At 54.3% G+C, this 12,683-nt stretch overlaps 1 protein-coding gene across 2 annotated transcripts; it reads right to left on the reverse strand.

Moving 5' to 3' along the window:
• Positions 1–6,892: 6,892 nt before the first annotated feature.
• On the reverse strand, positions 6,893–12,326 carry C3H7orf25 (chromosome 3 C7orf25 homolog). Of its 2 annotated transcripts, none has more exons than XM_072599117.1 (2): positions 12,145–12,326; positions 6,893–8,480 (listed from the first exon to the last, which is right to left on the reverse strand). In XM_072599117.1, exon 2 carries the CDS (start codon positions 8,458–8,460, stop codon positions 7,210–7,212), a length of 1,251 nt encoding a protein of 416 aa, XP_072455218.1. In that variant the 5' UTR covers positions 8,461–8,480; positions 12,145–12,326; the 3' UTR covers positions 6,893–7,209. The 2 variants fall into 2 exon arrangements, with proteins under 2 accessions (XP_072455218.1, XP_072455217.1); XM_072599116.1 differs by lacking the exon at positions 12,145–12,326 and adding an exon at positions 11,822–11,951.
• Between the last annotated feature and the right edge of the window lie 357 nt (positions 12,327–12,683).

Consider the following 12,683-nt stretch of genomic DNA (forward strand, 5'->3'; position numbering starts at 1 on the left):
CCCTCAGGGTGATCGGCCAAAGTCCAGGGTGGGTCATTGGGTACCTACTTAGACTCCAGGCATTTGTAGGCTGTCCCAAAAGTCCTGATGCCATTTTACGTTATTGACATTCTAATAGAAGTCCATCTGTAATGCCTCATCACAGAACGGATGGTAAACCTGAGATCCCAGGGGCCAACCCAGCCAATATGAGAAGGCGAGAAAATCATTGAGGACTTCTTCCTCACCCACATCCACTCACTCACTTACCCACTGAGCAGAGGAAAAATTCCCTGGGGACTTTCAAAAGCCTTCCCACTGGCACTGGTAGCAGCAACGATTGGCTGTAGTACCTGCAGAGGGCACTGAGGGACACACAAGGACACACCAGACACTTTGCAGAAAGGCAGCATCCTCAGAGACCCGCTCTGGGAGCCCAGCCAAGGTTTGTGAATACAGGGCACTGGTGCTAAAGGAGAAAAGTGCTTTCAAAACTGAAGAGCTTTGTGGGGAAAAGGGCAGCCCTTCGAGTTTGAGGGGGGTCAGAAGATGCATGTACTGAGTACCCACTTATTTGACTTGATAGTGAAAAATAGCTCCTCAAAGCTCTCCTCCAAACTGTGTGTCCCTCATGTACACAGAAAGATCATACAAGATCCTTTAACGAAGCCACAGAGAGCTCAGATGCTCTAATGACCACTCAAAGTGAGGCTGGCACCCCTAGCAGTCTGGTGTGTATGCTCACCAGAGCTGCTTGGCCCCATCACAAAGAATGCCTTCCATGAGGTTCTAGTGGAAGAGGGGGTCCCATAGCTGGTGAGGTTCTCCAGCTGCTCCTGTCCTGTTTGTGAGTGATACTGTGCTGACTGTATCAAGCTCCAGAATTTATGGAACCTCCTAAGTGAGATCAACAGGGACTCAGGAGATCAACCTAATGATCCATATAGGAAAAAAAAATAGATGGAAAAAATCTCTTTCCACATCATGGCTTCCAGTTGGATGGTCAGTCCTTGGAGCTGGTCCTTCAGCACATACACCCAGAGCCAGTGCAGCAGAACAGAGGCAGAAGAAACGAGTCAGCTCATCACACTGGAACAAGCACACAGTCTTTGACACTCACAGACTCCTCCCAGAACCCGCCCCTGGCTTCCAGATGGCTATTCTGAGTTCTGCCTAGATACTCTGAGTTAAAGTTGGCTGAACTAAGATGGGAAATATAGATTTAGTAAAAATGATATTGGATTGCACACTGTCTTGGGGAAGAGGAAGGGGAGGGAGGCAGAGAAAATTTAAAGCTCAGAAACTGAGGAAGGAAGCATAACTGTTCAGCTTGTGTGACTAAATGGGGGTGAGAAGGGTACAGAGATCTCTGTCCCCCATCATGCCCACAGTACATGAGCTCCCCCATGCCTCCAAAGCAACAACCACTGCCTTTTTGGGCTCCTGAATGTGAATCTAGGGCCTCCCACTATCACTTTGCTATGGGGAACCTCGGCAGATGAGAAAAACCTGTCTCTCTGTTCTTCCATTGTTAGCACTACAGCTAAGGTAGCAGGGTGTGTGTGCGTGCACATATATGTGTGTGCACATGTGTGTGTTTGCACACACACTTGGCCAGTAAGCATTTCCTTCCCCAGGGTGAGGCCTGGCAAAGGTACAGAGCCCTTGCAGGGATCATTGCCCTCGGTCTACAATAGACTTGTCCAGAGGCCTAGCTGTGAGCTTGCCTTTAACTTCCTTCAATCCCTAAGCATGATTCTAAGGCCAGTTTAAACATCTTAGGGTGAGAGAGCAAAGAGATTATTTCCTTAACGGAAATCATTTTACATGCAAAGGGTTTACTTCCTGACCTACTAACAAGTCCCAGATCTGAAAGACTTGAATCCAGATGTCTACGTTGATCCTTTCCTGAGGGAACCTGCCAGACATCTGGAGGGGAGAAGCAACAGAGCAGGGCTGATCCGGAGAGGCCTTTTCCAAAGGCAAATTGATAGAAGACATGGCAACCACACACACACACACACACACACACACACACACACACACACACACACACACACACACACACACACACACACACACACACACACACACACACACACACACACACACACACACACACACACACACGCCACAAACTTGGATCATTTCTGGCATCTTCTCTAGAGCTCACGGCAGTCCTCACTCCACATGAGACACTTCATTCAGATGTCCTGTCTGCATGTCAAGCTCAATAGGATTCTCCTATCCTCCAGTCCCCCACAAGTCCCCCTATGTCTGTCGGCCCCCCCATGGGTTCCTCTATCTCTGCCAGCCCTAACCCACCCGTACTCCTAATTTCCCTATCCTGAGGAACACAGTCTTCACCTTTCAGTCACCTCACAGCTGAGGATCCTCCCATAGCAAGTCAGCTGCCAAGCTCCATCAATCCCACTGCTACATCTCTGACACCTGCCCCCTTCTCTTAACTGATACAACTACCACCCTTGATGGTACAGAGTGCTGTTTCCCGCCCCTCATTTCTCCTTCTTTACTCACATTTCCTCCCATGCCTAGGGTGCTCTTCCCACTCCCCTCCCCTCACAGCTCAACCCTAGTGTCATCTCCTACCTTCCTGAAGGGGAACCCCCCGAAGTTACTATGATTTATCTTGCATAGACTATGTGTAGTTATACGGGAGATGCCGTGTTCCCCCACTAGAAGTAAGCTCCTTGAGGGCAGGAACTATCTCCCGCTTCTCTTTTGCCCCCCCAGTCCCTGAACAGGGTCCGGCAAATGACAGGAACTGCCCAAACCCTACTAGGATTGAATGGCATTATGTCCATTTTACAGATGAGAAAAACGAGGCTCCAAAAGATCTTGATAAAATACTAACACACCAGCTACAGTGAAGGAGGCCGTGATTCAAAATGTATTTTGCCGCTGACTAGGATGTTTATTGAATGGTGATCGATTGTTTTATTTTTTTTAACCAACTTCAGTAACATATTCTTGAAACTAGCAGTGATGTTTTAAAACCCTCAATATTTATTATTCCCAAAGAGCCAAGGATCGCATAAAGTGGAATTTTGCTTACACTTTGGGGAATTGTGATTTGTATTGGGTTTAAGTTAAAATAACAAGACATCCTCAGTATTAGCGTTTACCTGGAAAACTCAGGTTTGCTTGAAGAAAGCCAACACATAAGCACAGCCTCCTGGTCTGAACTGAAGCTGCAGCAGTTGGAAAAAGCTGAGGAAGTTCTCAACCCCTGCTGCCAATTGCAGAGCCTTTCCCACACCTCGGTGTGGGTTATTAAGGAGGATAGTCCCATCTTCACCTCTTTATTTTCACCAAGCCTTGGTTGGGGACATTGAGACTTGCTCATTCAGCAACTACCTTAAAGTACATTTTCTTGAGCTTTGGGACAAGGAGCCTATAAAATGCTTTCTTCTTGGCTTTGCCCAAGTGATGATACCAAGCCACCCAGCTGCTTCATTTTCCTTTCTGAAGACAGCTCAAAGGCTGTCCTTCTATTCACCTACCACATCTACACTGGAGCAGAAGACACACACTAAGAGAGGTACATGAACACTTGTAGGGGGGATAAGAGCAAAGTGATTTTAGCATCCTCAGGCCCTTTTTCTGCCAGTGTTCTAAGCAGGATGGGAATGAGAATGCATGTTCTAGGAACACAGATTTAGAGCTAGAAGGGACCAGTGACATCTGCTCCTAAAACCTTATTTTGCAGATCAGGAAACAGGCTCTGAAAGGGAAACCGTAAGGACACACAGGAATGTGGCAGGATTCGAAGGCAGTCTCTACCTTCAAATCCTCTGCAATAGGACACTGATTACAATCGTCTGGACCTTATTCTTTCTGGCCATTTTGAAAGTGTTGTAAGGATGGAGGCTCATGATCACATCTACAAAGTCATGCTCTTTGAAAAGGGCCCTAAATCTCACTGGTAGATTTTCCTCCAGATACTTACAGGGTGACACACCAAGGATGTGCTTGAACCTACGGTGTTTCCCTTCCCATGATGAACTAGATCAGTGTAGAGCATTTAGAACACTGGCGTGACATAATGAATCCCAGTTTTGGGGGAAACTGGGGGTGATTAGCTTGGAGGAAACTTGGGGGAGGGAGCAGAGAGGCATTTTTAAGAATCTGACATGCTGTCATATGCAAGAGAGATTAGCCTTGTCCTGTTTGGTGCCAGAGGGTGTAAGTGATAGAGGTAAACTGAGGCTGGGTATCAGGAAGAACTTCTTAACCATTAGAACTGACCCAGGTGAAACACAGCAGAGCACGCAGAGGCAGGGGCTCTGGCTTCCTTGGGGACCTTCTAGCAGAGGCAGGATGGTCACTTCAGGTATGTTATAGCGGGGCTTTCTGGGATGTACAACTAGATTAGACGGCCCCTAAGGTCCCTTGTAATGCTCAAACTCTGTGATTTTCAATGACGGGACCTTAACAATACTATGTGGGCATTTTTATTGCAGCCTCTGGCTCTCACTAAAGACTCCTTCGGTTCTGGCCAGCCTCAAGGGACAAGAAGGTGATGGATTGGTCAAGCTACTTGTGGGATGGGAAATGGGAAGAGTAACATATTGGGCGTGTTAAAAAAAAGGAGGAAACTCATGATGTCAGATCGTCCAGGTTGGGTCCAGGAAAAGATTCCCCAACTGCTGTCCCACTCCCCAAACTGGCTGACATTTGGAAAGCATTCTGTAGGCCAGATAAAAGCAAAACAAATCAAGATAGGAACCAGCTGGAATCTGGAATAACGTCTTGCTGCTTTTAAGTCATTTTGACAAGTCCAGAGAGAAATCTTTCAGGAAAGATTCCCATCAAATTCAAGGAGTCAAATCTAACAGAAACACGGCCTGCATAGGCATGGGTGTGTGTGTGTGTGTGCGTGTGTGTGTGCGCGCGTGTGTGTGTGTGTGTGTGTGTGTGTGTGTGTGTGTGTGTAAATCTTCAGATCACGCCACACAACGATCCTGCCCATTCTAGCGAGCCATGGAAGGGGTGCAAAGTGCCTGATGACTCGGATCCCAGGCACACGAGGGAAGCTTCCTAGTGAATCCTCCCTGGGGAGGAAGGTGGCACCTTCTCGACTGTATCCTGCTGTCTGCTCATCTCCAGCATTCGCAGTGTGTCCCACAACACCGGACACCCTCCTTTCAAAAATATTAAGCAGACGCCGAGCAAGGCGCACGTTCTGGACATGGACGACGACAACTCGTTCTTCTTGACTTTGCTCATTGGTTACAAGGTGCTATTTTTTTTCCTTTTTTTCAGGGTGGAGAAAAGGAATCCTTGATAACTGGGGGAAAAAGTAAGGTTTAATTCAATATAAACAGGAAGTAAACAGAAAAAAGCTGGCAAATGCTCTTTCTATTAAAAGAGCAAAGAGATCGGGATTACGGTAAAAATTTATCTTGAAGTCAACACTGTGAGACAACTTCTGACTGTACTGTGGCTCTATCATCAGGGACCAAAGAGGTCTCAGATACTGTGAAGAATGAGACTCCTAGTCCTGAGCTATGAGCATCACTGATTCATAAACAGAAAGGGGAAGGAAATAATCACCAGTGGAGCACCTACTATGTGCTAAGCCCTGGGCCGAGTGCTTTACAAACACCTCATCTGAGGCTTGCAATCCTGGGTAGACCCCAGTATTACCCCCATTTTATAGGACTTGCCCAGGGCCATGTAGCCTGGAGTCTTCCAGCATCCCATCCACCATGGTTATCTTCACTAACAAAAAGACACTTTGTACTGTGTCTGCAATTCAACAAGTCAGACCCTGAGATTCCTCTTAACTCTGTCCTGGGCATGTTCCCTGAGCACTTTAACTTATGAACATATTTACTTTGCTGTTGGAAATTCAGACGTCTTAGAAATTAAAGTGCAAAGGAATGTGTTGAAGCAGAGGGCTGGCACACCAAGGAAAGTACGTCAGTACAGCGGTTTCCAAAAGCTGATTAATCAACGTGCTGCATGGACAGCTGGCTTGCTAAAGCAGGTCCAACAGCACCGCGACTTGGTGAGTCCCGCCTCCCAGCAGCTTGTCAGAAAAGTCAATCTGGTACATAGATCCCACCTTCCTACAGAAAAGGAATGAGTCCTGAGGTGCCAAAGAGTGTCCCAAACCTCAGAAGCCCTGAACGTGGGATCAGATCATGAATCAATCGGGACCTTGGAACTCATCCTGACAGACGTCTGAGCAGTAACACTTTTCCACCTCTGGGAGGCACTCACTCCCCTGAGTCTCTACAGAAGGGCCTGAGATGGTGGCATGCCAGCCAGTGGTCAGTGGGCCAAGTCTAAACATCTGCCCACCTTCATGCAAAGGATGGGACACTTCTCTTGAAAGTACCTCTGGCTGCCCTCAAGTCCAAGCTGAGCCAGGGTCAACCTATGCCTACAATATTTCAGTTCCATCTTGCATCCCCCAGAGCTCCCTGAACTTAGTCTAGAAACCTCGCTGCCATGACAAGGCTTGCGGGTCACATCTCCTCTAAGGGCCAGAGTGGCTTTCTCTCTCCCTCACCTACTACAGCCAGAGGCATTGCCTTCCCACCCACTTTCCTCCATGAGAGGGGCATCCCAGGGTGCCAAGCACCCTCTCCATCCCCTCCCAGATCTCTAAGATGGGATTTCCAACACCTGCCTAAAGCTTTTGCACTTGGGACACACTGGAGGCAGAATGAAGCGCTCAGAAGCCAGAGGTTGGAAGGTTTCATCCTTCCCACAGGAAGCTCAGGGAACTCCATGTCCAGGATCCTTAGACTGACGAGCACAGGGCTAAGGAACCTCTCTGTGCACGGCTGACTTATAGGCTCCTTTGGCTAACTCCCTTCTCACCCTCGACCCCACGTGAAAAACTGAGTCAGGGGAATGACAAAAAAACCCAAACTGTCAGTGTCTTTAAGTGGGTATTTAATGCAGGATGTTGTGCAGACAGACTATCCTGAAATGCTATGCTCTCGAGGAAAACATGTAGTGGCAGCCCTCTGCACGGAGAGGTGGTGACCCCAGAACACGTGGAGGGAGAATTTCTGTAGGTGGACGCCAGTCCTCTGGATAAGAGACCTCTCTCCTGCTGTGTGCGCCTGTACTTTGAGAAGGGAAGGCAGAGCAGAGCCATGCCCAGCAGGGGGCAGCCCATCCCTGGGAGGACTGGCTCTGAAGCCTGAGCTCTTTGGTAGCAGAAGGCCCCACCCTCTTACCGACCCCGCATCAGAGTTCACTGCTGGCTGGGCAGCTCTTTGGTAAGGGGGTGGCGAGGGCCTCTTTGCTCTCAGTGAGGGCCCTGGGCTGGTGGATGAACACGCTGAATTTCACGCCTTGGTTGGTGGCAGCCCTCACAAAGCCACTGTTGGCTGTCATTGTGATGGCTTTTAAAGTGTCTCCTGTTCCAAAGATGGTAAGTGAGCGGCTATTGATTTTGGAACTCGTCACTAGTCTTAAGGCACGCTCGGAAGGCTGGTCCGGAACCACGCTGATCCGCTCAATCAGCCGGGCAGCCCGCTCCCTCTCACCAGGCCCTCCTAAGGTGTCCAGAATGGCCTGGAAGTCCCTGACTGCTGACTCGCAGGCAAACAGCTCCTTGTTGGCCATGAAGGCCTCCAGCTGGGGCAGGACGCGCTCCTTCCGCTCCTGGACGGCCTGCTCAGTCAGCACTTTCTCTCGGAACACAAAGTGGCAGCCACCGTAACTCAGTGCAGAAACATACGTGATCAGTGTTGTGATGTCCAGGTTCACTCGACTGCACACGTCAACCTTGACCTCTGTGGGAAAAGCCACGCTGGCTACGACGTTCTCTCGGTCAACACGGGTCACCTGCAAGAGTCCTGGGGCCTCCTCATCAGACTCACTGTCGCCAGGCCATTCGAGGGGGGCATTCACAGCCACAATGTCTCCTCGAACGGAGATGCCCATCTCCTTCAGCTTTTCAGCCATGGGGCTGGACACACTATTGTAGAAGGCAAAGATGATGCGGGGGCTGCTGTACTGCACGGGCTGTTGGGAGCTAGCCTGTAGGAAGTCCTCGGCTTGCTCGATGACACTCTTGTCACCATACTGGCCCCGGCCCAGCCAGATGTTGTGCAGGGCCTCGGCCTTCCGGCCAATGGCCTTGACCCATGTGTGGCCGCCATTGGCCACCACGTCCACCACTAGGCTCTGCTTTTCTCCCAAGTGATCCACATAGCCAAAGACATGGAGGACGCTAACCACCTCGTCCAGGTTCTCGGCAGACTCAACAATGGCACGGAGGTGGGTGAGATTGGTGCTCTGTAGGTGGGACTCCTTGATGGCCACTTTCCCTGCCTCCACCCGGTGCAAGAACTTGAGCTCAGCCTTCAGTTTGCTACACAGCTTGGCCCCCCCCTCGACACCTCCTTTCCTCGATCTCGAAAGGGCCTCCGCTCGTTTGATCAGCTCCTTGGCGACCGCGATGCGCTCACAAAGCATGGAGTGCGCAGACATGCTGGCAGCATCATTCGCCACTATGGAAACAGAAGAAAAACGGAGTGAGTCAAAGCCTCTGAGAAGGATGCTGGCCATCTGGGCCTTCCAGCTCTGGCACCAAGGACTGTCAGCAAAGTGCTCCAAAATCATCATGCCTGAATTCTGAGCCCCAGGGGGTGGCCTCCCACAGGCCCACCCTGCAACTCCACCAGAAACAGGGACTCCCCTGGTGCTGATTCGAACCCACAATTCCTCCACCTCATGAAGGGTACTGAGGGGCGAAGCCTGGACCACAGGAACCAGGGGCCTAGAGGCAGGGCTGGAACCCAGGGCACTTCCCACACATCCCTGCTGCAGGAGAGGAGGAAAGAGAGCCTGCCCCAGGGTCAGAGGAGAACCTGACAAGAACATGAAATCCTGAGCCCCACAACAAGGCTCTTTAGCCCAGAGGTGATGAAGAAATGCCGCACATGGGGCAAACTCATCCTCAATCACCTAACAGTATTGGTTGAATGCCCATAGTGTGCCAGGCCCTGACTATATACCCTACCAGAACAAAGTGATCCCTCCTTTCAAGGGGCTTCCTTCTAATGGAGGAGCAGCCAAATACAGCTGTGCTACAGATGTGAAATGTGAAGGGAAGAGAACATGAGAGAGGGAGGGAGGTGAAAGGAGCTGAAGAGGATCAGTAAATGCTCCCAGTGGATGGGGAGCACCTAACGGCACCATGAAGGAAAAGGATCCAGAGGCCATGAGAAGTATCTCTTAAGTGCACACTGTATGCCAGGCCTCAGTAAGTGGCCAGGACAGAAAGAAAGGCAAAGTCAGAGCCCAGCCTCCTAAATATGTTGACAAAGGCTAAGACTAGATGAACACGGGTATTCTGGGCATAGCCCGCCAACGGGCAGAAACAAGCAAAGCCTCTCTGGTGGCTGCAGGAAGGATGGACAGGAGCGGGGTAAGACCAAGGCCTGGACTCGGGCTCTCCTCATTTCTGCTGACTTCACAGACACCAGTGACAGCCAACAATGCAGGAGGTGACGGGGGATTGCAGGGGCAGTCTGCCAGTCTGCCCAGGGCCTTGGTGGGAGCCAGAATCTCAGATACTAGGCCAGTACAGGAGGGATATTCTGGATAGGATAGAGGGCACTCTGCATCCCGCTAGGGTGCATCCACAGTGGCGCCATTGTGGGATCTGAGTTCAAAGCCAGCCTCAGACACTTATGAGCGGGGAGATCCCCGGGCAAGTCATTTAACCTGTTTGCCTCAGTTTCCTCAGCTGTAAAATGGGAACATTAATGGCACCTCCCTCCCAGGGCTATTGTGAGGATCACATGAAATATTTGGAAGAGGCTTTAACTTTTTCTTCTGCATCAGACTTCTCTGGCTACCTAATAAAGCCCATGCATCCTTCTCAGAAGGTGTTCATGTGCATAAAATACAATGCCCAAGATTTCATGGGAAATGATTATACTGAGACAGTTGTCAACATCAAGGGCTCAGCAGTGAGGAGACCCAGCAGACAGAGCACAGGGTCTGGAGTCAGAAAGACCTGAGTTCAAATCTGGCCTCAGACACTTCTCCGCTGAGTGACCCTGGGCAAGTCATTTCACCTGTCTCCCTTTCCTCCTCCCTAAAATGCAGACACTAAGCACTGAGCTCACAGAATTGTTTTGCCCATCCAATGAAATATCTGTAATGTTTTTAGCATATCGCCTGGCACTTAGTAGGCCCTATGAAAAGCCACAAGGGCACAGACTCAGGTTAAGACCCACTAATGACTTACGGAGATGAGTTGGAAGCCTTGTGACAGGTGGGGGGCAGAGATACCTGCGTGGGCGTTACTATTGGAGGCAGTGAGGACAGGAGTGGGAAGGAAAGGTTGGAGGAGGGGCGCAGAAGGGCCCAGGATGGTGACATCCTCAAAAGGGGAAGGAAAGCGCGTCAGGAACTTGGGGCTGAACCTGGCCGACTCCGACCCCAGGGGGGCTGGATGCTCCCAACGGCCTGGGCAATGGCCAGGTTTGAGCCCTGAGGCTCCCTCCCGGCAGATGCCCCTACCCCTCAAGGAGCCAAACCAGCTCCTCAGCATGAAAGGAAGGAGTGACTGTGAGCACCGCGGTTTTAGGGCCCCCAGGGTTCCCACGGGCGCCCGAGCCCCCTCTGCGTGCTCTGGCAGCAGAAGCCCCCGATTGAAACAAAAATAACCAGACCCGCAACATTGTTTCCAAGGATTCCTGACAAAGCCGCAAACGAGTCTGCAGAAACAAGAGTGAGAGCCCGGCCCGGGCTGCAAGCGGGGGGCGCTCGGACCCTGCCCGGGCTGGAAGCAGGGGACACTCGAACCTGGAAGCGGGGGACCCTCGGCCCCGGCCCGGGCTGCAAGCGGGGGGCGCTCGGCCCCGGCCCGGGCTGGAAGCAGGGGACACTCGAACCTGGAAGCGGGGGGCGCTCGGCCCCGGCCCGGGCTGGAAGCGGGGGACCCTCGGCCCCGGCCCGGGCTGCAAGCGGGGGGCGCTCGGCCCCGGCCCGGGCTGGAAGCGGGGGACACTCGAACCTGGAAGCGGGGGGCGCTCGGCCCCGGCCCGGGCTGGAAGCGGGGGGCGCTCGGACCCGGACCCGACCCGGGCTGGACGCGGGGGACGCTCGGACTCGGCCCCGGCCCGGGCTGGAAGCAGGGGACACTCGGACCTGGAAGCGGGGGGCGCTCGGCCCCGGCCCGGGCTGGAAGCGGGGGACCCTCGGCCCCGGCCCGGGCTGGAAGCAGGGGACACTCGGACCTGGAAGCCGGGGGCGCTCGGACCCGGCCCGGGCTGGAAGCGGGGGACACTCGGACCCCGGTCCCGGCCGGACGCGGGGGGCGCTCGGCCCCGGCCCCCGCTGCGGACAGCGCCGGCCCCTGCAGACGCACCCTCCCGGCTCACAAGCGGAGGCCAAGTCCGGGCAAAGCAGGAAGGGGCTAAGCCAGGGGTCTCAGGGCGGATCTCGCACCCGAGACCAGGGGAGGAGGGGGCTTCCTGGCCCCATCCCCAGCACGCGTGTAACTCCCTCCCTGTTCTTCCCCCTCCTCCCCTGGCCTCCCCCTCACCACCCGGGGGTGGGGGCGGCAGAGAGGTCTTAGGTCAGAGCCTGGGTTCGAGTCCCGCCCCAGACCAACCCCAGCAGGGGATTAACAGATGCTTCCAGAGCCGGTCTAACTGGAGGCCTGGGCACGGACACGAGTGGGGGGCGCACAATTAGGCCCCCCCCCCCCCGCCGCGGAAGGCCCCTGTAGTACTGTCCCCCAGTCTCTCTGGGCCTCAGGCCCCCCCATACTCCTCCCCTCTGCCCCAGTTTCCCCCCCCAGAGGCGGAGCTTGGACGGGCGGGCGGCGCCTCACCTAGCCGGGCGGCGGACACGCAGCAGGGGTACGCTCGCCCCACGCCGGTTCCGGATCTGCTCCGTGCGGGCCACCGTCGCCGCGGGGGCGCGCGAGTCACGTGGCCCCTCTGGCTGACGCCGCTCCAGGCAACCCCGCCCGTGGAGGCGCGCCCGGCGTGCGCAGGAAGCCGGCCCGGCGGCCATCATGACTGAGGGCACCAGCCCGCGGGCCTCCTCCCCCGCCCTTCCCCGTGGGCAGCGCGCATGCGCAGCGGCCCCGCCCGACTCTGGCATCACCCCCAAGCTCCCCGCGGCCCCGTCCCTCCGGCCGCTTCTGGCTACCTGGAATCCCTGCGGCCAGCGGCGGGGGCCGCGCTCCGGTCTTCGCCCACCCGGACTGTGCCAGGCTCTCCGTCCGTCCGTCTGCTACCTGGCCCCTAGCGTGGCACGCTCCGCCCCGCTCCTCCGGCCCCGCCCCGGCGCGGACTGGACGCCCAAGCTCGGCGGCGACGCCCCGCAGGCGGCTCCAGAACCGGGGCCTTGGGGCCCAGGGCGGGCCAGGCGCGCGTGCGCGCTCCGCAGTCCGGCTGGGCAGCGGGGCCGAGCCTGGTGCCTGAGCCTGGTGCCCCTCTGTACCATCAGGACTGCCCAGGCCATCTGGCCCGAGCCTGGTGCCCGAGCCTGGCGCCCAAGCCTAGTGCCCATTTGTACCATCAGAGCTGCCTAGGCCATCTGGCCTGGGCAGCAGGGCCCGAACCTGGTGCCCATCTGTACCATCAGGGCTGTCCAGGCCATCTGACCCAGGCAGCAGGGCCCGAACCTGGTGCTCATCTGGACTATCAGGGCTGCCTAGGCCATCTGGCCCAAGCCTGGCACCCGAG

This window comes from Notamacropus eugenii, chromosome 3 (genome assembly GCF_028372415.1).
Source record: "Notamacropus eugenii isolate mMacEug1 chromosome 3, mMacEug1.pri_v2, whole genome shotgun sequence".
NCBI lineage: Eukaryota > Metazoa > Chordata > Mammalia > Diprotodontia > Macropodidae > Notamacropus > Notamacropus eugenii.